Source organism: Dipteris shenzhenensis, chromosome 19 (genome assembly GCF_047967505.1).
Source record: "Dipteris shenzhenensis isolate YYH24624 ecotype China chromosome 19, Dip_SZ_1.0, whole genome shotgun sequence".
NCBI classification, from domain to species: Eukaryota; Viridiplantae; Streptophyta; class Polypodiopsida; order Gleicheniales; family Dipteridaceae; genus Dipteris; species Dipteris shenzhenensis.
In genome coordinates this window covers 2,557,468-2,578,024 of record NC_141614.1, presented here as the reverse complement: position 1 = coordinate 2,578,024, position 20,557 = coordinate 2,557,468, and the positions used below count along the sequence as shown (strand labels likewise).

General features: G+C 46.3%; 1 protein-coding gene across 1 annotated transcript in view; it reads left to right on the top strand.

The window, feature by feature from the left end:
- The first annotated feature begins 609 nt into the window (after window positions 1-609).
- LOC147889924 (PROTEIN TARGETING TO STARCH (PTST)) overlaps window positions 610-20,557 on the top strand; it is a 106,270-nt gene continuing 86,322 nt past the window's right edge. Inside the window, exons 1-2 of the mRNA XM_087390639.1 lie at window positions 610-828; window positions 10,311-10,705. Of these exons, the coding sequence (XP_087246765.1) occupies window positions 10,322-10,705 (384 nt within the window). The 5' untranslated portion in view covers window positions 610-828; window positions 10,311-10,321. The remainder of the gene's footprint in view (window positions 829-10,310; window positions 10,706-20,557) is intronic.

Sequence of the window (20,557 nt, the reverse complement as noted above, 5' to 3'; positions counted from 1 at the left end):
GGATGTACTTGTTTGGAGTTCGGATTCACTTGCTTTGCTTTGGGTTCTGCATTTCGGATGCACATTTTTAGGTTTTGGATTTTGATTTTTGAAAGAGTTCACTTTATTGAAATCTACTACCTCTCATATTTCAAAATCAAAATTTTCCTAAAATAGATCCAATAATACATGGAACGATAATTGATACCCATCCAATATTATTTCGGTACTTTCAAAAACCTTCAAATTATTCAAATTAAAAATTTAGTTTGAATGTATGGCCCCAAAACTTAACACTACGTAGATTCCTTGATTTTCTATTTTGATTTGTCAACAGTAGTGTCCAATATCATATTTTGTGTTGTTACATCGTTGAAGAGACTTGAAGTGTTCACAAAAAACCTGCAAACTATATATAATGAACGCAGAACATTTTCATTTTCACTAATGAAAATATTTTCACAATTATACAAGCCTGCAACATTTTAGACAGTTTCATTATATTTTAGCTACGGAATCTACAAATTCTCAAGAAAAGCCTTTAAAAATTTTAGTTGAGCCTTTAAAAATTTTAGTTGAAAAAAAATGTTTTCTTGATGTTTGGCCTAAGCCACAAGTTAATCATGAGGCGAGACATTTACGTCACCCCAATCTTTCATGGCTCTCCTTCCCTTGTCGATTGTCTGCCTTGTCTCATCGTCTCCTCCTGGCCCTTCGATTTCCTCAGCTCGATCCTTGCTCTGTTGGAGTCTTGCTTCACAATGGGGTTTCATTCCCCTCTTTGATCTTGGCCTCGAACTAGACGAAGGTGCGGACGCGAGCCATTGCATTGTTGGGCATGCGGTTGCGGTAAGGTTCTCTTGCATCTCTTGATAACGTCTCACGGTACCGCTTCAGTTGGATTTTTTAACTCATATGCTACGTCCTTCAGCACACTTCATTATTGGTTACGGAGCTACAGAAGGCTTCATTGGCGGTTGTCTTTTCCCCTTGTGATTAATTTTCGCAGCGGAACGTACATTTGCGTTCTAGAATCTATCTGGAAGTTGGTTGCTTTTTTGCGGCCTACATTCTAGAGGAACCACAAAAAAACCTTACATCAGTTAATACTCATAACGCCGTTTTACTTAATATTGGAAATTATGCCTACTCACAACAAAACCAATTGAGAAGACAAGGTTGCATTAACGAAGAAACAATACAGCAAAGGGAAGTAGGCGCAAATCGTTACGACATGATTTGAATTCATTGCAGTCTAGTGTTTAAGAAAGTCTGCAGCGAAAGTCACCACATCGCCTCAATCAATAACATGCATTGTTGACTCTGGCTCATCTTACCTTGTGCATTAGAGTTAGAATGTGAATGGCCTTGATGGCAGCTTTCGAAACCCAGATGACAGCTTAGAAGCCGTGCTTACTAAGTTTTTTAAATAAAATATTCTACTGTCTAATTTTAATTTAATTTTAAGAATTTGTAAAAAATCTATCTCACTTACTCATAATTTGGTCTAAAGTCTCTTCCGGATTCATTATTTGTTCTTTAAAAAAATTATACTTTGTAAGATTTCTAGTAATTCGATATATGGCATTGGATGAACATAAATGTATATTTTTAATGTCACGATTTGTAACTGAATGTATGGTGAAAGATTCGTTGTTAAGGTTTTTTGCTATCATTAACATGTGCTAATAAATGGTGGTGGGGTGAGCTTAAGGCGACTAAGCATGAATAGGTGGGCCACATTCAAGGGCCTAATTGGCATGTAGGTGCCATGTGGCAGGAAATATCTAGGGGTGGTTTTCTGTGTAGAAAGTTGCAATGGCTGGGCGGTGACTGGCTCTTGCAAGCACGTGGAATTCTTTGTGCTTATACGATTGGGTGTGGGTCAATTTTGTGTAAGTTTTTGGAGTCTGCATATAGTGCTGTGCTAAGTATACCTCTGGCTAATGAATGCGTGATGCAATGAATGCAACTCAAGTCATGTAGGGTTGATAGGGTGTTGTGCGATACCCATGTTGTGAAGGCTAGGGACTTGCTGGTCTTTTTTCCCAGAGAAAGCAATTTTATATTAATGCTTGGAAAAATCAACCATACAAGTCAGTTGTCCCTAAGGCCTTGACCAAGGGAAACAAAATGAGAAAAACTAGCTGGAAGACCAAAGAACCCAACTCACTACCTAGGGAATCTTTGGAACAAGGGTTAACAACTAGGGAGGAGGACTATACAGCCAGCGAATCCCTTGCGGCGCGAAAATGTAAAACATGCATGCAGGCCAAGCCTTGCAGAAGTGCTCTCGCCTTTTGACGGTCGCTTTAGAACCGATGTCCCATGCCCTTAGTGGTGTGCAGGGTGTGGATGATATCCTGCTAGATGGTGACTAGAGTGGCAATGGAACACGGTGCACAAGGCTGCAGCGCACAACCTAGATGTTCCACGCCATGATGCTGGCCAATCTCTCCCACATGCCGTCCTTTGGAGAAGAAAGAGGACGATGCCAAGTAGGTGGGATCGCCTCATGTAGCATGATCCTATGGATGCTCTGTCCATGTATTCTGTAGGATGGGGAGACCTCATCAATGTGGAAGGCATGGCCCCCCTTTGTCAACCAGGCCGCCATACCCCAAGTGAAGTCTCGCTAGATCCTCAATCCGTAGGGATCCCAACAGATCCTCTCAGCACTAGGGCAACGCCATAAGCAGTGTGAGATCATCTCCAGAACTAGGCCCATGTAGCGGTGGCATTGCCCATCCATCCGCATTTGCTCCAACTAAATGGGTAAACCCCGGTGGGTGACCAACTAGAAGAAGTACGAGAATTTCTGTGGCCATAGGCTGGACCTTAATCGTGTTCAGAATCTAGATCTGATCCCAGGGCACCCATTACTCAGCCCAGTCTCTCTCTCTCTCTCTCTCTCTCTCTCTCTACATTGATGCCTCCGTTTGGAGCTGTCATCCTATATGTGTCGTCTAAGAGAAGAAGGCCACCTCATCCACTTGCTCTGTGGGGCATACTCTAGATGGTCAAAACCACTCTTCCAGATCCCATTGGACCTCCCAAAGGTGCCAGCCCTCGCCATCCAAGATGCCAGGAGGGTCGATGAACCACTCCTTGCCCAAACGATCCATTACCCTGATCATTTGCCAATGAAGCCAATACAGGCTCCCATCCATCTCTAGGTCTCTCTCGGTCTTGCAGGAGGAGCCCTTCCGGTCCCACTTTGAAGAACTTGACTCGGTCACTGCCTCCCCTAGTCATAATCCTTAGGGGTACCCCTGTACTGGAAATTGACCCAACGGCATGCTATCTCCCGATGTTTGAAGTTATGCAAGGAGTACCCGCTTGGCTTCCTGCCCCATTGTCAAGCCCTCTGGCTTCCCTCCTTGCCATAACCAAGTTGTGGTCCTTCCGTGATTATGGCTGACATAACACTGCAAGGCCTCGTGGCCAGGCAGGGCCTGCAAGGCCTCAAGAAAGGTGCCCCCACGGTCGGTCTTACAGACCAAGGGGTGGCTGGCTGGGTTGGTCCAATAAAGCCTCTTCATCCAAGACAGCGTCTGATTGAGGGAGTGTTGCAGTTTTGGCAGGGTTCTCTACTGTTATATGCCTGCCCTTTTGCTGGATATTTTGTGTTCAATTTGAGCTGTGTTTCCCCCACTGTTTGGTGGAAGAATATATTTAGAGTTCTCTCTCTCTTCCTCTTTTCTATTTGTTGTTCATGTTCATGAGTGAGGTATATAACATGGAGAGATCATTGAGTGATTGTATGAGCTGAGTGTTATCCAGTGAGAGTGAGGTTACAAAGAATTCTTCCCTCCATTTCTAACATGGTGTTAGAGCCCGGAAGGAGGCTCACAAGTGGTGGAGCTTGAAGGCAAGGACCTTGCTGAAGGATGACCTTGATTCAAGGCTCTAGGGAATCATCTTCCACGACTAGAGGATTGTGCCCTTGCGAGAAGGAGGGTGACTCAGGTTCAGTCAGGTGTGTACAAAGTTTGTTTGTTTGCTACAAAAGGTTCTTGTTGGTTGCTTAGGTGATTTCCAGTAGCTATGTTGGCAAACAGAGGTTATGGTGGTGGAGTTTCCAGGGTAGGTGGTTCCAAGAATTTTGGTGGAGGCGGTGGGACCATCTAGCACCTACGATTAGTGTTCATACAACCATACCCTCTTCGACAATTTCAAATTTTAGAGAGACCGGGAAGCTAGAGTAGACAAATTATCCTATCTGGAAGGTGCCATTTGGTGTCCAGTAAGCTGTGGAAGATCATGATAGGAGTAGATTCAATGCCCGCAGACGTCAAGGATGCAGCGGCTAATGTTGTCCTTGTTGTAGATCCAGATGATCTTGAAGCATGGGAGGACAAAGATGCCCATGCCCGTGCATCGATCATAGGGACGATGGCAGATGTGGCGGTTCCTCACATCTAGATGGAGTACACATCAATCGAGGTGTGGGCCACTTTGAAGGACCTATATGAGACAGACAACATGTCCCGGACCTTTGCTCTGAATCATCAATTGTTCAATATGAGCATTTTAGAAGGCGATACGGTCCATGACCATCTCACTAAGGTGAAGGTCACAAGAAATCAGCTGGCCTCAGTTGGTTAGAGGGTGGACTCAAGCCAGTTACCCTTGCTAGTACTCCACGAAGTTTCAAGGGCTTTATTGTGAGTGTGATAGTAGGAGAGAGAAACAAACAACTAACTTTTGAGGAACTGGGTCCGTTATTGCTACAATAGGAGGCTCGGGAGAAGCTCTATGACAAAGATGATGACAAAGGACAAAGTCGGCAGAGTGAAGGACACGTCTAGTCATGGCAAGCCCAAGGACGACTTTGAGGATGAAGAGGGCACTTGAAAGAACTTGAAAAAGAGGAAGTAGAAGAAGAAGTGCTTCTATTGTGACATGCTAGGCCATTTTTGCAGGATTGCAGAAAGAAGAAGGCGGATCAATAGAACAAGAAAGAATTAGGGGAGTGTGACAAAGCCAATGTGGTAGTCAATGAAGCGTTATTCTTGGTGACATCTCCGAGTGTTGCTAAGATCAAGCATGCAGACCCAGAGGTCATAGTGAGGATGTTTGGTATTGAGATGTGGGAGTCGGAAACCTTTGTGAAGGTGAAGGAAAGCTTGGACTCTTCCAGGTGCTTAGCTGATAGTATTGACATAAGGGAGGACTCCATGGAGCGGCTTAGGGTTTCAGGGTTAGATGAATGCTATGCTTCAGAAGGGGGAATTGTAGGACTACACAAGACAGTTGAATGTGCCTCCATGAGGTGCATGGTTTGCTTTCAGAGCAAACAAACATGCAAGACAACGTTCTGGTATGTACTTTATGTCATTGTTTCGAGCCTCTATAGCATGTTGTCAGAAGAATTTGCTCTTCATTTTGTCTCAGGAAATACGAGATTGGAAGGAATGTGCCTTCCTGGAAGGCAAAAGGGGAAGTGCGGGTGCTTCTTCACATCTCGGAAGCAGATTGCTGGAAGGTGATCATGGACAAGGTGTACTAAAGCTAGAAGAGTACTCGCTTGAGAGCTTAGTGGGAGCTCATGTTCCACGTTATCTAGAGATACTCTTGGGATATCATTTCTCGAGATGGTTGTTCGGTTATGGACCTTGCTAGAAGGCGGAACATGACTGAAGGTGGTGGTGCCATCAGGTGCTACCTTGGATGGACTTGTGTACCTAGATGGTTTGCTTGTACAGAACGGGACCTGGAGGAGCAGGAGTCATTGGTTGAAAAGGCAGGAATCGACATCAACACCGGATTGTTCTAGAGGGCTTCGACGTGGGAGCCAATGCAGCATCTTCATTGACGAGTTGGGATCGGGCCAAGATGTGTCGGTGAGAGGGGGTGTTGGAAAAGTCACCTCCCCATGAGGAGAGCCTGGGGGAGGTATACTTAGGGCTAGGGCTGCCACATGGGCAGCATATTAGCTGCCATGTCGGCAGCATAGAAACAATAAAGAAAAGCAAAGAGAGCGGGCTGCAACATGGGCAGCACATTGGCTGCCATGTGGGCAGCACACCCCAGGGCATACCTGGCGGTTTGGAGCCACCATGGTGGGCAGCAGTGGTATGGAATTGCCACGTGGCTGTCTCAGCGATTGACTGGGGCAGATTTGCGCAGGTGGTACAGCCTGTGAGGCCACGTCAACATCCCACGAGCCTGCAGAGAATGTACAGATAGTCTGCACCTATTGTACAGGTGCCTGCAGGAGTCTTTACAGAGCTGCAGCAGGGCCTTTGGTGCAGGAACAGGTCCAGACAGAGTGCGGGTTTGGATCAGCTCTGCTGGAAGAAGCTCTGGACAGAGGTGAGATGCATGGTGCATTCAAGTGCCTGTTTGGAGGAGTCTTTGGGCCAGGATTTAGGCCCTGGAATAGATCGGGGCGGGGCAGGGGCAGGAATGCCTGGGCCACTGGCTGCCTGCCACATGGCCAGGCAGGGCCTGCAAGGCCTCAAGAAAGGTGCACTCCCCAGGTCAGTTTTACAGAGCAAGGGGTGGCTCGCTGGGTCCCTCCAAACAGGCCCCCAGTCGGCCAGATTTAGGGGCTCTCAGCCTGTATAAAAGGGGAGCCCTTGAGGCTCATTTCTCATCCACTGAGGCAGCACTTCAAAAAGTAGTTTGGAGTAGTAGAGCAGCAGTATCGGGGCCTTCATCCATAGGATCCAGTGGGAGCTGAAGAGCTGCAAACATAGGTCAGGAAGGGGCTGCACCCTTGGCTGTCTTCCAGGGAAAAAGCTGGAAGTCTAAGAGTGGTTCCACATGCAATTCTAGATAAACCACTCAGGCATAAGAAGACCCGGGGTGGTAAAGTGGGATCTTTACCCAGTTGAAGACGCTACCTGGGAGGATTGGGACACCCTTTGTACAGAATTTCCAGACTTTTTCTCTATGGACAAAGCTTTTGAAGGGAAAGTGTACGTGATGCCCTAGCTCACTGCACTCTATTTTGTTTCTGTGTTTTGGCCATCAAAATATTGATATTGGCAATTTTTTAAATACAAATATGTATGGGAAGAAGATTCATTTTGGGAAAAGTCTCCATGAGAGAGTTATAGACTTTCCAGCAGACTACAATTTTGATATAATTTATATGATTCAATCTTTTGGATCCGAAGATCAGAAAAAAGCATTTTGGACTGGTTTTTCTGCTTGGATTTATCTGCAGGATTCTAAAACACAGATTTGAGGCCGAAGATAGCCGATTTTGGCAGAAAGTGATGATGACCTAAGTTGTAAGGATTTTTCCAGGTTTTGCACCGTTTGGGAGATCTTGCACATTTTCGTTGATCAATTGATAGGTATACTTATGTTTCTTGTCTCAATTTGATTGGCCTTTGGACCACCTATGAGTGTAGGAATAGAACCGTCCACTTATTTCCATCTATCTTGTCTCCATTCTAGACTTCCATGTGATTCAAATGATTTAATTAAAATGAATGAAACAATGCTCTACTCATAATTTCCTTGATCATAAGTTGGTGCAAAGACTCCAAATCTTGACAACATCAATTATATAGAGTAAGATTGTGTCGGGTGAAAACTCGATCTTTTCTAGGCTTTGCGATATTTTTTCGATATCATATTCAAGATAATTGTTGGATAGCTCTCCCATCGATAATACTGCTTGAAGGTTGACAAAGAAGTGCAATAAGCTTGTAAGTTGGAATAAAGAATTCAACGATAGTTTTGAGACTTCTGAAACATTAGGTTACCACTATGCCTATGCAAGCCATTGTAGATTCTAATTAGCTGTTTTGATTGAAACAAATGCTAGTGATTTTACAATAGGTGTCGCTCTATTCTAAGATGGGAGATTTGTTGCCTTCGAAAGTACGTTGATGGGAATGTCATAGTGACTAGTCCTTGCTATGCGTGATGGAGATTATGGTTTTTAACCTTATACAGGATTGTCATGAGATTAAAATTGGACACTGTGTTCTATTTTCAAGGTTGAGTTTGGGCATGTTCCTGGATTCATCTAGATATATGTTCCCGCCGTGTTACCAGACATGCAAATTTCACCTTGTGAAGTTTTGGTCCATGTTGCGGCTTGTTGATATTGCGATAAATTCTTTCTATCTTAAGTGGTGCATTGCTTTGTCAGCTATAGATGACATTGAAATTGCACTATGTGTTGTGTTTTCAGACGATGAGTTTGGGCATGAAACCCTTAGGTTATTTTGCAATCAGCTTGACTTGAGAGGAAGAAAGGCTAGATGGGCAAAGTTGATGCAAGAGTTTGATTTTATTGTAAAGGCAGTTAGAAGCAAGTAATGGATCCCCTTTACTCCCTCCCCTCCTCCCATTCCTCCGCTCTTGCTGCCCCCCTCCCTTCGCCCCTTCTCTCTGTTGCCTCCCTCCCCTTCCCGCCCTCCAACTTCCCCCTAGTCTTCCTTTCCTATGACAGACGACACCTCTCCAGGTGGACGCCCTCTTCCAGATCGTGACTTTTCTCCACAGAGTTTGGGCCCTACCTCAGTGGAGATTACCGAGACTGGCACTGGAGAGATCCCGACGATTGGCAGAGAGAGTCTTTGATACAGCATGGTATACGCGGGTGTCCACATGGTTTGATAGCCACGGTATCTAGATGGATAGGCTCCCCCCCTTTCAGTACAGCATGGATGCACCACTAGAGCTCATTCCACATGATAAGATTAACCGTATCATATGGATAGACCTTCTCTAGCTCCACACATCTTGGGCTTGGGGGGCAGGATTAGGAGTTCCTCACCAAGACCCAGTTCTATCATGACCACTTTCTGAGGATATTGGAGCATGGTCTCATCAGGCCCCAGTACCTCGAGGATAGGAGAGTCTCACACGCTTGGGGGGGGATTAGGAGTTCCCCACAAAGACCTAGTTCTATCATGACCACTTTTTGAGGATATCGGACCATGGTCTCATCATCAGGCCCCAATACCTTGAGGATAGGAGAGTCTCACACGCCTTGCGGATTGCTATCGGATAGATACGAGTCTCGTCCCACTAGTTGTGGATCGAGGCTGGGAGAGTGTGGCCAATCATGAGAGTGCGGTAGTTCCTAGTATCCATGGGATCCCCCGCCTTTTGTATCGGTACAATGGTGGTAGTGCTGAAAGTAGGTGGGAAACTGTGGCATACTGCATGGTTGAACAGCTGTGCTAGAACCGGGGCCAAGGTCTCTTGACCATGTGTGAAGTTCTTTGTACATAGCCTCTCATGGTCTGGTGCTCTCCGGTTATGCAGACGGAAGAGGGCATTCCTTACGTTCTGTGCAGTGAACAAGTGACAAGTAGTGGGTTTGGGCATAGAGGACATATCTGGTGGTATCTGACCTGGGATGTCGTATAAGGAGCATGCATATCTGTGCCAAATCTCTGGGTCCATGATGAGAATGGGCCGTTTCCCCTTTGATAGGAGTCCCCAGCCGATAGTCGGGTCTCCCCCTCGAAAGGATCCGACCACCTCATCAATCCTACAAGTGAGAAAAGTCCGCTTCTTACGTCGTGTCATCTGACGTGAGATGCGATGCGCCTCCAGATGAGGTCAGGTGTCCCAGGGCCTGCTCACATGTGAGGTGAGCTCTCATCTCCTTACATTCATCAGGTCATATGAAGTGAAGCATCTTTCCAGCCATAGCTGAAACCTCCTCTTCTACATTATCTGTTCCATCTGTAATACACATCAGCTTATTTCCAGAAGGTGTTCCTTCCATTGTGTGCCTACTTTCTCTTGTTCTTGCATTCCTCTTGAAGCTCATGCTGTCCTCTCACTCTTCTCTCACCTCCTCCATATTGTTGTGTGTAGGTGCCTTATGTTTTTGGCAGGTTCATAAGCTTGCTATTCTTGGTGTGTTTGTAGTACTCGTTGATTGCCTAGGTACTCGGAATACTTTCTGTGTACTTTATGAGTTTTTAAAGATGTTGAGATTTGATGAATTTTCATTGCTGTGAGTGATGTGGGATAATTATTTATATTCTCTTTAAGTCACACTTGAAAGCTTGCTATGGGAATCAGGTGGGTCATGGACTTAGGGTTCTTGCTTTTGACTTTTTGTTTCATTTTTTAAATGGGTGTTTTGGAGTTTCATTACAGACTTCTGAGTGCCGTGTTGCACCTGGTGGTCATTATAATGCAGGAATTTTTAGGGTGGGCTGAAGAGCTGGATGTTTCATGCAACTATGCTTTTGCTATCTTTATTTTTCTTCCAAGTTGTTTTTCGGACATGTCAGCTAAATATTCTGGATCTGCTTTTTTTCAGCTTCTTGCAGTCACCAGATCGAAAGTTTGCATTGTCTGGTTTATTAATAGGAATTGGTATCTGGGAACATTTGCAGAATCTTCAAGCATGCACTCGCTGGAGTTTTTTAACAGATGTAATGTGGCACAGTCAGACAATTGGTCTATGCAAGAGCTCAGGCAGAATTACAGGGGGAGTCTGCTCGAGAAAAGGGTGGCCTGTTTAGAAGCAGTCAGTACACTTCCAAGAGATGCCGAAATCAACCTCTTTCATAAAAATATATTAACAAATAAGTTGCACATCCGGATATCATTACAAGCTGGGAAATGGCCATCTCCAAGCTTGACTGTATGTGCAGCAAGATCTGCTAAAACTATATATGCTGGTGACAATTCATCACATGCAGGGCAACATAATATCGAATTAGCTGAGAATGGCCCCCCCAATGCTGGTTCTTATACATATCTTGGTCAGGCTACAGAAAGGGAAGAGGTATGCATATTACCAGTACATGATAAGTAGAGATCAGAATAGCTTAGGCAGAAACACTGATTTTATCGAGCATTTCACAAGTTCACCAATACATGTTTTACACAGTCACCTGTCCACGATATATTCTATTTTTCTACCCAGATTAAAGCATAAGTAGCAATAGAATCAATCATGGACAGTCACCTGTCCATGATTGATTCTATTTTTCTGCACAGATTAAAGCATAAATAAAGACGGCAGTGAAAGGATCCCTTTTTGTCACATTGTGAAGCTCTGTATGTGGTAAAAACTGTTCTATCCCTGTAACAGATTAGGGACCTAATATTGCTTAGGTATATTGGACAGCTTGTGGGTATTTTGAAAATACAGAAATAATACTGATTGTGAGGACCCCATTGCTGTTTATTGTGAGGATGGATATACACTCATTTAATTTTTCTGCCCTTGTTACTTATGGCAAAGCCGATGGGAAAGTGTATCATTGGCGATTGATTGTTTGAAGGAGCTAGCTCAAACATATCTAGTAGACAAGTAGGGTTCAGGCAAAGTAACTATGATACCAGTCCTTGTTAGAAAAGAAAGACGGAAGTTGCTGCTGTAGCCAACCTTTCCACAGCAGAAGAATGTGTACATAATGCACGAAACACACAGTCCTAGATTCAAATCTTGCTCCTTTCTGCCGTCGTGCACACACAAGTCAAAGAGATAGATGCAGACATAGATATCGAACCATGCATAGTAGAGTAGAAACAATAAACATGTGTTGCTCCAAAGGTGGACAAAACCTGATGCAAAAGGTGTGTTCATTATACTGCCATCTAGCTCATAGGGTACTGCCTAGATGTGGAACCCTGGCACCTCAGTACCGTCTTCTATTTACCCCTGGCACCTTCAAAATATTGTGAATCTGCGTGCTCCTATGGAGCTTCAGTGGGCTTCTCAGTTACCACTCTGCCAGACCTCCTTGCTGCTCTTCAATGCAGCCTATGGTGAGGTATTGTTCTTGTATGATCCAAAACCTCCTTTCTGCTCCTGTCCACAGCCAATGTCTGAGGTACAAGGAACCCTGATTACTGGTCTCCCTGCTGCTCCAAACTGCACATACAGTGAATAATAGACTGCCCATTCAGGGCCGTATTTGGAAGGCTAGGAGCCCTCTGAACTGGCCGTGACACCTATAGATTGGCCGACCACTCTGTCAGCCAACCTCTGACTTGGCCAACCCAGTCTGAACTTGTCCAGCCCCATTTTCCTTGGCCCGCACTTGGTGTATCTTTTCCGTTGGTACCATGGTTTCACAATTGAGGATACGGACATCACCCATCACGTGCCCCACGTCCCAGTGGCGATCCACTTTTTGGGGCTTCCGAGGGAGTAGAGGGCTATCCTGGCTTCCATTGGTCGTGCTTTTGGAATGATCCTAGAGTCACCTCCGGATTCCGCAGCCTCGGTCGTGTGAGATGATGGGGTTCCCCGACCCAGGCTGTTGTAGAGAGTCTAGAGTTCTTCCCGGAAGAGATCTACCTGGAGACCCTCGACGATGGAGAGCTCCACCAGAGGATTGAGTCTCCGGTTTACCAGGTCAGTGCCCTCCTTGCAGACAGATGCGCCACCTAGCATGTGATTGTCACAGAGGACAAAGACGGGCCCCTCCCCCCCGCAGGATCTACAGGGACAGGAAAGGGAGCCTCAGGCAAGCATCAGGGCTCAATGTCCTTGTAGGCAGCAGCAGCAGGAGTCGCTGACCCCTTGGATGGAGCCTCCTGAGGGGAAGTGGACTAGGGTGGAGAGGAAGAAGCCAAGCAAGAATGCCACTAAGAACCGGAGACAGCGTGCCAGACTAAAGAGAGTGGACAATAGTAGAGTGAGATGTAGCTTCCTAGGTTCAGGGGGAGCAGGTGGAGGGTGTCTCTCCAGCCTGACCTCAGACCCCGGAGGATGAGATCTTTGATCTTCCTACAGATCCCCTGGAGACAGTGGCCCAGCGCACTCAGGGGTCCACACAGTAGCAGGCCACAAGAGAGCCTGCCCTGCCACTTAGTCTCCTTCTGCCCCTCCAGACCGTCCCCCCCCCTCCAAATATTCCTTCCTCCTCGCAACCGCCTCTGACTAAACCCGTCCCTCCTCCTCTGCCCGTTTAGTTATTCCCCCCCTCCCCCTAACCTCTCTGGTCCCCTCACGAATAGTAGCCCCCCTTTTGTCTTCATCTTTGAGTACCCCTTTATGGAGCCTCATCAGCCTCACATGAAGCATCTCCCGGGCACGAGCAAGGTTGAGTCTTCTCCCTCATAGTTTGTGGCTTCATCCTCACAGCTGCAATCTAGCGCTCCTTCAGTGCAGGATGCAACTACCAGGTGATAAGAAAAAAAATGGGAAGACAACCAGGAGTTATGTACTTCACCATGTCAGATAGGTGAGACTTCATAGGGATCAGCTGCAATGTGGGCTGGTAGATGATGAGCTTATGAACCAGGTTCCAGAGTAGATATCCAGAGCACACGAATAACAAGTCAATCTCCCACACAATCTGACTAGAACACACACACAGGTACACACGGACTCTATGAAAGAGGGGAAAGACTACACAGCCCGAAACAGACCCCTACTGACTGAGCTCAAGCTCACAAAGCATTCAGATACATAATACATCCAATCCCACAATTCACCGGACAACCACCCACAGTGGCCATGGTCAAAAATCTTATCATGTCTTCCCAAGATCAACATCAAGTACTAGAAATGATGCAGCCTGCCATCTCTGCTCTTACAGAACCACTTCACGATTTATTTCCTTCTCTTGCTCATAGAATACTCCAATCTCATGACTTCATGTTGCCAACAGTCCATCCAGCAGAAAATCATACCATAGCTATTCCTCAAGCTTTTACTAAGCAATAGCTCATAATCAACCACGCACAAGCCCACACGGAAGACACCTCAAGCAAAAACTTCGGCCTCTTAATCTCATGCAAACCCAACCACATTCTTGTTGCAGCTCATGCTCTCTCAGTCCAAGGTACTCCAGCTTCTATACATGATTGTCCACCCCATGCTCTCATTCAGCACCTAGCGCTTCTCTCTTGCTCATAAAGCACCCGCTTAGCCAAAAGCCTCTCTTGCGCACATTATATGCCTTCCATCATCTTGTGCAACCGATGACCAACTGCTTTGTCGCCTCCCTTAGCTGCTCTTACAACATCCCAGAGCTCCTGGGCTCATAACCTTCCTTCTGTCTTACCTCTTGCAACTATGTCTTTGCGCAATTGCCAGGCTCTCATGTTGCATCTTGCCATCCCAAAGTTCCATCAACCCGTGTGATTACCAGAAGCTAGTTCCCTAGCTCCAACAACTGCAACAGTCGGCTACACTCCTTCATGAAGCAGCTCCCTCCAAAGACAACAGCCCAAGTCCCATACGTGAAAATACCCAGCACTTGCAACGATGACCAACCCGATCCCCATGCAAACAAATTCGTCTCAGTCCATGAATTCTCCACCAGCCTCTATACGTATATACCCTGTGCGTGCTCTCAATGAAGCACCTCCGTTATCTTTCACCTCTTCATGCTACGACAGCCTCTTCTCCCACCTTTGCAATCGCCTCCCTCGCTCTTCCTGGTCCTTTTGCTTCTCAGAAACCCAAAGAGCTCATGCGCAGCTCCCTCCTTACTCGCGAACTCTTGTCCTTTACACACTTCAGCTTGCAGTCGCGATCCCTGTTTTCTTCTTCTCCCCCACAAGCTCATCTTTGTCCAGCCATCGTCTAGCTTCTACTGCGTGATCCTTCCCTGCTCAACAGCTCCTGGACATCCGGCGCCCTTCATCTCCTTCAACCCCCTAGCTCGCGTACTCGTCCTTCATTACCCCCAGCGCATCCTCCAGCCCTCCAGCCAGTATTCCTTCTTGCACGATCCTGCTCTCCTCAGCCACTCCCCCCGAACTTCCCCGTTCTTCTCCCCTTCTTTACGTGATCATCCTCCGTGTGCCCACGAACTCCTTCCCGAATCCTCCTGCAAGCTGTCACCTTCATCTACGTCCAGCTCGTCGACTAGAAGCATCCCTTCATCCATCACGTAGCCACCTTTGCATGAGCAGGATGCCTTCCTAATCAGTCCAGCCACCTCAGCCTAATTTGCCACCTCATCAGTGACGTTTTACCACTCTCAAGACATTTCCCCCAAATCACATTAAATGCACATTTTGGACCTTTAGTCACACAATTACCACACACATTAGCATGCACATTAAAGCTTGCATGCAACCCCGTACACACACATGAAAAGTCCCTTGACGTGGGCACCAAAACATATCAAATTCCCGTAGCATGCAAGTGCACATTGACTCAGGAAAATATAAAAAAACCCTTCATGACTTGACTTTACATGACCCCAAAAACATTTCGCTTGATCACACACTGGACACCCTTGCTCTGGAAGTCTCGTACAACCACATTGCATTTCATCATTTCCCATGAAGTCCTTGCAAAACATACTTTATTATCTGAAAAAGGTATACATCAGTCCATCATGCTTGTGAAAGAAAAATTCACAAATGCCAAAAGCCCACACCTACCCTAGATGTGTACAACTATGTGCCTACCCATAGCTATATACAGTGCTCAAAAACTAGATTTTACCCTTTCTCTCAGCTTCCTAGCCCGAAGCCTAGCCGTGGGCAATCTTTACCGAGGGAGTTATGGGGGCCCAGACTGTGGAACTATCTCAGGATTTTGGATGAGTGCTGCCCACTAGCGCTGGAGGTGACGGTTTTGATTTTGCAGCCCAAGAAGGGGTGTACATTGAAGTTTTTGGCTCCTGAACCCGCCCGTTTTGGGGGTTCAATTTTACCTCCATTGGAGAGGAGCAGTGGGATAGTCATGTTGTTCGACTTGATGATGAGAGATTAGTTATTCTGCATGATGGAGGAGTGGCATGGTCCCCACGATAGGGAGTTGTGGATCACACACGGTGACATAGCTAACTTCTAGCTGGGCTTTCTACCAGACAAGCTACAATGGGCCTAGCAGTGGGAGTGATCTGCTTGGGGCCAAAGGTTCAGCTTAAGCAGGGGCTACATACTAGACCTTGCAGTAGTACCCTAGCAGAATTGTAATAGAAGTTTCTTTCATGATGCATTGGACTTTGAAGATTGGAGTAGAGCGAGTGATGTTGGTACCAGGACGACGCATGGATATTGAGTACTCTCCATCCAAGCCCTCTTTTGAAATCCCAAAAGTTAGAGATCGTTGTGCAGGCTCCCGCCCATAGGCGGGCCCCCTGTTCACTCCCCACCTCTCCATTAGTTGGACCTAGTGAGTTGGAATGTGCACCAGCTCCACGAGTGGGCATGTCGGCAACTAGAGGCATTGGTACTTCGTCATGAGTTATAGAGGGTTGCATTAGGAGGGACAGTGGACTTCCTCTTGATTCAATAATATATCTTTTGAGCATCGACATCAATCATCGCCGCCACTTCTCCCAGAGAAAGGCCTTGAGTTCTGGTCCTTCGTAGTTGGTAGGAATGGTGGGGTTTGCATATTTGTGTCATAGGTAGTTGCCCCAGAGGTAGATGATCAAGGTGAGCTCATTATTGAGAGAGGTTTTTGGATGGGGGATTCTAGATAGGCATCCGGAACGTATACGCCCCTGTTTGTTGTAAGTAGCACCCAGCCTTTTGGAGGCGACTCCTGGAGTCCCTCCCAACGTTGGCTCATGGGTTGTTGTTGGAGATTTCAACAACCTTGAGTTTGAGGAGGACAAGCAAGGGGAGTTCCGGAGCGTAGTGCATGGGAGTAGTTTATTTTCACCATCAATGGCAGGGAGCCCATGGCAGGAGTCCGAGTTCTCTAGGCTTCTTGGCAGCTTACGATTTTTCCTTTGGCTAGAGGAGGTATGACATGTTGCTAGAGCGCCTTGATAGTTTCTATGTGGGAGAGTGGGCCATTCATAGAGGGGGGTCCACTGGCATCTTGGCAAGTATGACGATGTTGGATCCGGAACGGGTGTCTCTTGAGAAACCTCAATGTAGACTTCCACGGAGGGGAATGTGTATTTATGACTCGCTTTTATAGGAGGAGGAGGTGTAGCAAGCCATAGCAGAGTATTGGTAGCAACCAGACATGCCTCTAGAGAAGGGGTGGGCAGCGTGGGTAGCGGATGCCATCCAGAGGAGCAATGAGGAGCTTCAAGGCTAGACTCTCAGGGGGCATCAAACATTGCAGGTTCGAGAGAGGGCTTAGAGGTGGGATTTGGCTTCCGCAGAGCAACTTAGGGAGCATGACTCAATCTCACATTGGCTTGCATACCATTATGAGTTTGTTGAGCCCGAGGCCACATAGTTTCGCAAAGTAGAGTTTGCCACGGAGGTCTTGCAAGGCACGATGTGTACAACAGGAGACATGATGCCTTGGTAGTCTTTCAGAACACTGACCCTATGTTAGTAGGACACAGCTTCAGTGGTTAAGGGATGAGAGTGGCTAGATCCACTCAGACTCGGGAGATTCTTGAGATGACCATAGACGTCTATTAGTGTTTGTTCTAGATTGAGGAGGGGCCCACATGTTCTCATTGCTCGAGAGTCTGTCTGGGCCCATATACTGTTGGTAGTCTCCCAGAGCATGAGCATGTAGGTGGAGGCGCCTTTTACGGACGAAGGGCTCTCATTGGCCCTCAAGGCCCTTGCACCCTAGAAGTTCCCGGGGGAGGATGGACCGACTTTGTCCATTTTCTGCTGCTAGCTTCCTTCCCGTTTCTATTCGTGGAAGAGGCTTTGGGCTACTTCTTGAGATCTCATCCTTTAAAAACACAATATAGTGCAGTTTCAATCTCGCGATACTCATAAGGATGCAAACCATAAATAAGCGGCATAGCCACACACACTCAACTGTTGCTGTGAAAGCTGCCCTGTACTCAGCTTCACATGAGGAAGTAGCCATAGTAGATTGTTTCTTACTTAGCCAAGAAATGCAAGCATGTCCCAAAAAGAAACAATTACCACTTATGGACTGCCTAGTGTCATAATCTCCAGCTCAATCTGAGTCACTGTAAGCATGCATCTGCAAGTCAAACCCCCTACGAAACATCAAGCCATAAGACTTTGTGCCTTGCGAGTAAGAGAAGATGCGTTTTACAACGTGCGACAATTTGCAAAGGACTACAGGAAGAAGAAGGCTGATCATCAGGAGGAGTCATCCAATCGAGAATCAAAAGAGTAAAAAATGACAGCAAATGTAGTAATCACTAAGGAGCTTTTCTTGATAACAACTGTGAGTGTTGCTGAGGTAAAGTATATAGACCTTGGTACTCCAGTTTGTATGTCTGATGTGAAAGATGGTTTGGAGAGGCATCAAAAATCTTTGTGAAGGTGAAGGACAAGAGAGGGTGCTTAGATGGCTCGAAGTGTGTAGCTGGTATCACTTGCATGAGAGAAGTCTCTTTAAAAGGACCTTAGGAGTCAAGGCCGGATGGAAGATGGGATACTGAAGAAAGCACGGAAGGATTACAGAGGGAAGCTGTGAGTGCCTTCATAAGATACATCGCTTGCTTTTAGAGCAAGCAATCAAGCGGGTTGATTTATGGGGATGTATGTTCTTTATATATACATTCAAACCTTAGTAGCATGCTATGGGCAGATTATTTGCTTATGTTTCTCAGGCATTCATCATTTGTCTTAGCTTTGCCTTAGCCTTAGCTTTGCCTTAGCTTTGCCTTAGCCTCCCCATTTGTGAGCCCCCAAATGAGGAGAGCATGGAGGAGGTACACCAAGAAGGGCCCAGACTATGGGCAAAACATGTAATGAGGACCAACAGCGTGGCTGCTCAGAAAAAGGCAGAGATGGACCTTTATACAAGGCAGCAACCTGCAGCAAGAGTCTACACAGCAGCCAGGAGCTGATTAGGGCAAGAAAAATGGTTGGAGACCTGCACCAAAGAAGCGTCTAGAGAAAAAGTGTCATGCGGCAGACATGCAGGTTTTCTGGTGGAGAACTGCAGGTCGGAGCAGCAACTGCAAGGATCTGCAGACAGGATGGGAGGCTAGAGAAGCTTCTGAAGACTGTGGGCAGCAAGGAGCAGTTCCTGGAGCCACTTAAAGGCCAGGAGCAGGTTGGGTGACTACAGAAGACAAGCCCCCCAAGGGCTCATTCCACATTCGAGTTTTCAGGCTTTCTGGTGCCTCGATTTGGACTGCCACCACTGCAACAAGGAGGTCCAGATCTACAGCAACAAGTCTTCACAAGGGTCTGTCTACATATCAGCAAGGGAGGATGGAAACAAGGGAGACTTGTGCATCATCATTCGCTGCCAACACAGCAGCAAGGAGGTCAAGGATCACGGGAGCAAGCACTGGCTTACGATAGGCTGCCCAAGGCAGCAGCAGGAAGGTGGGTGTGTGGGGTACCATCACAAGGCCGACACAAGCTCTAGGAGAGCAACAAAGGCTAAGTGTTTTGAAGGTGCCATGAGGAGGTAGGGAGAATAGTTTTGAGTGTCACAAGGGTGCATATCTAGCCAACATCCTCCTAATAGAGGGTGGCACACTATGCCCATATTTGTATATGATTGGTAGACATTGCACACACACACACACACACACACACACGTTTATTTATTTTTTGGTAAAAGAAATTTTGCAATAAGAAAGCATTTACATTAATAGCTGCCCCAGAGTGGGACAGCTAGTACCCAACAAAATGCTGACAACTAAAAGCAGTAAAAGCTATTTCAGTAAAGAACAACTACTACAAAATAACTAAAAACACTCAAAAAACACACACACACAGACACTCTTCTCTTATGAAATTTTGATGCTTTATATTACACAGTGGCCTCCCATGAATGGGGAGCTCAAAAGTACATCAGCTGAAGATCTCACTATATGACAAATATACATCATAGTCTATGTAATTGGTTTGTAGATAATCAAAAAAAGATTGCTGCAGAGAGCGTTTGAATAAAGGGAAAGTAGAAAAAGTAGGATTACCAAAGACTCTATGATTTCTATCCTTCCATAGAAGAGTCCAGAGTGCCCAGTAATGAACCCAAGTGAAGCACAACTCAAACCCCTGTCAGGGTGGGTGAATCCCAAAAAGCCAAAAATGCTTCCCAAGTAGCAGTAGGAAATCTAGCTCTCAAACGCTGCTGAAGAAGACGCAAGAAATCACAGGCGTGTGGTCAATGCCAAAGGCGACGAGGCACAGATTGTTAGAATTATTGATATATTCTAGCAGTGACCAATGTAATGACAATAAGTGGGTTAAGGGCACTTTTCCCTCATTAGAGGTTTTTCCCCCTAACCACAGTTAGTTCACTAACTATGGTTAGTGAAAAATAAGACAGAACCTTATCCCCCCTTTGTATTTGGTATCACTCTTCTATTGCATATTTGATGTTCAGCTCTCACACTCTCTTGCTTCCTGCTCTCTCTCTCCATTTTCATCATTTGGTATTAGAGCAACTAGAGCTCCCGGACCTGCTCTCACCCACAAGCTGCAGCCCAAGCATGAGAAGCTCTCTACCTGCGCATCTTTCCGTACAGCCATAGTTGGCTGTTTCGTACATCTTTCGTACCACCGCCGTCCGTATAAGAGCCGACGTTCGTACCATCATTTGCGGTACAACAGCCATCTGCCGTACAGCTACGTCACCTGTCCGTACATGTTACTAACAGTACTGTGCATATGTGTTGTACCTGCGTTAGTTGCATATCTGCCGTACCTGCAGGCAGTCCGTACAGCACGGACTTCCATACCTACAAGCAGCACTTGTACACCGAACAACATACGGCGACCGTACTACTCTGTCGTATGGCAATTGTACAATTGCCATTTGTGCAGCTCACCTTCTGCGTTTGTACAA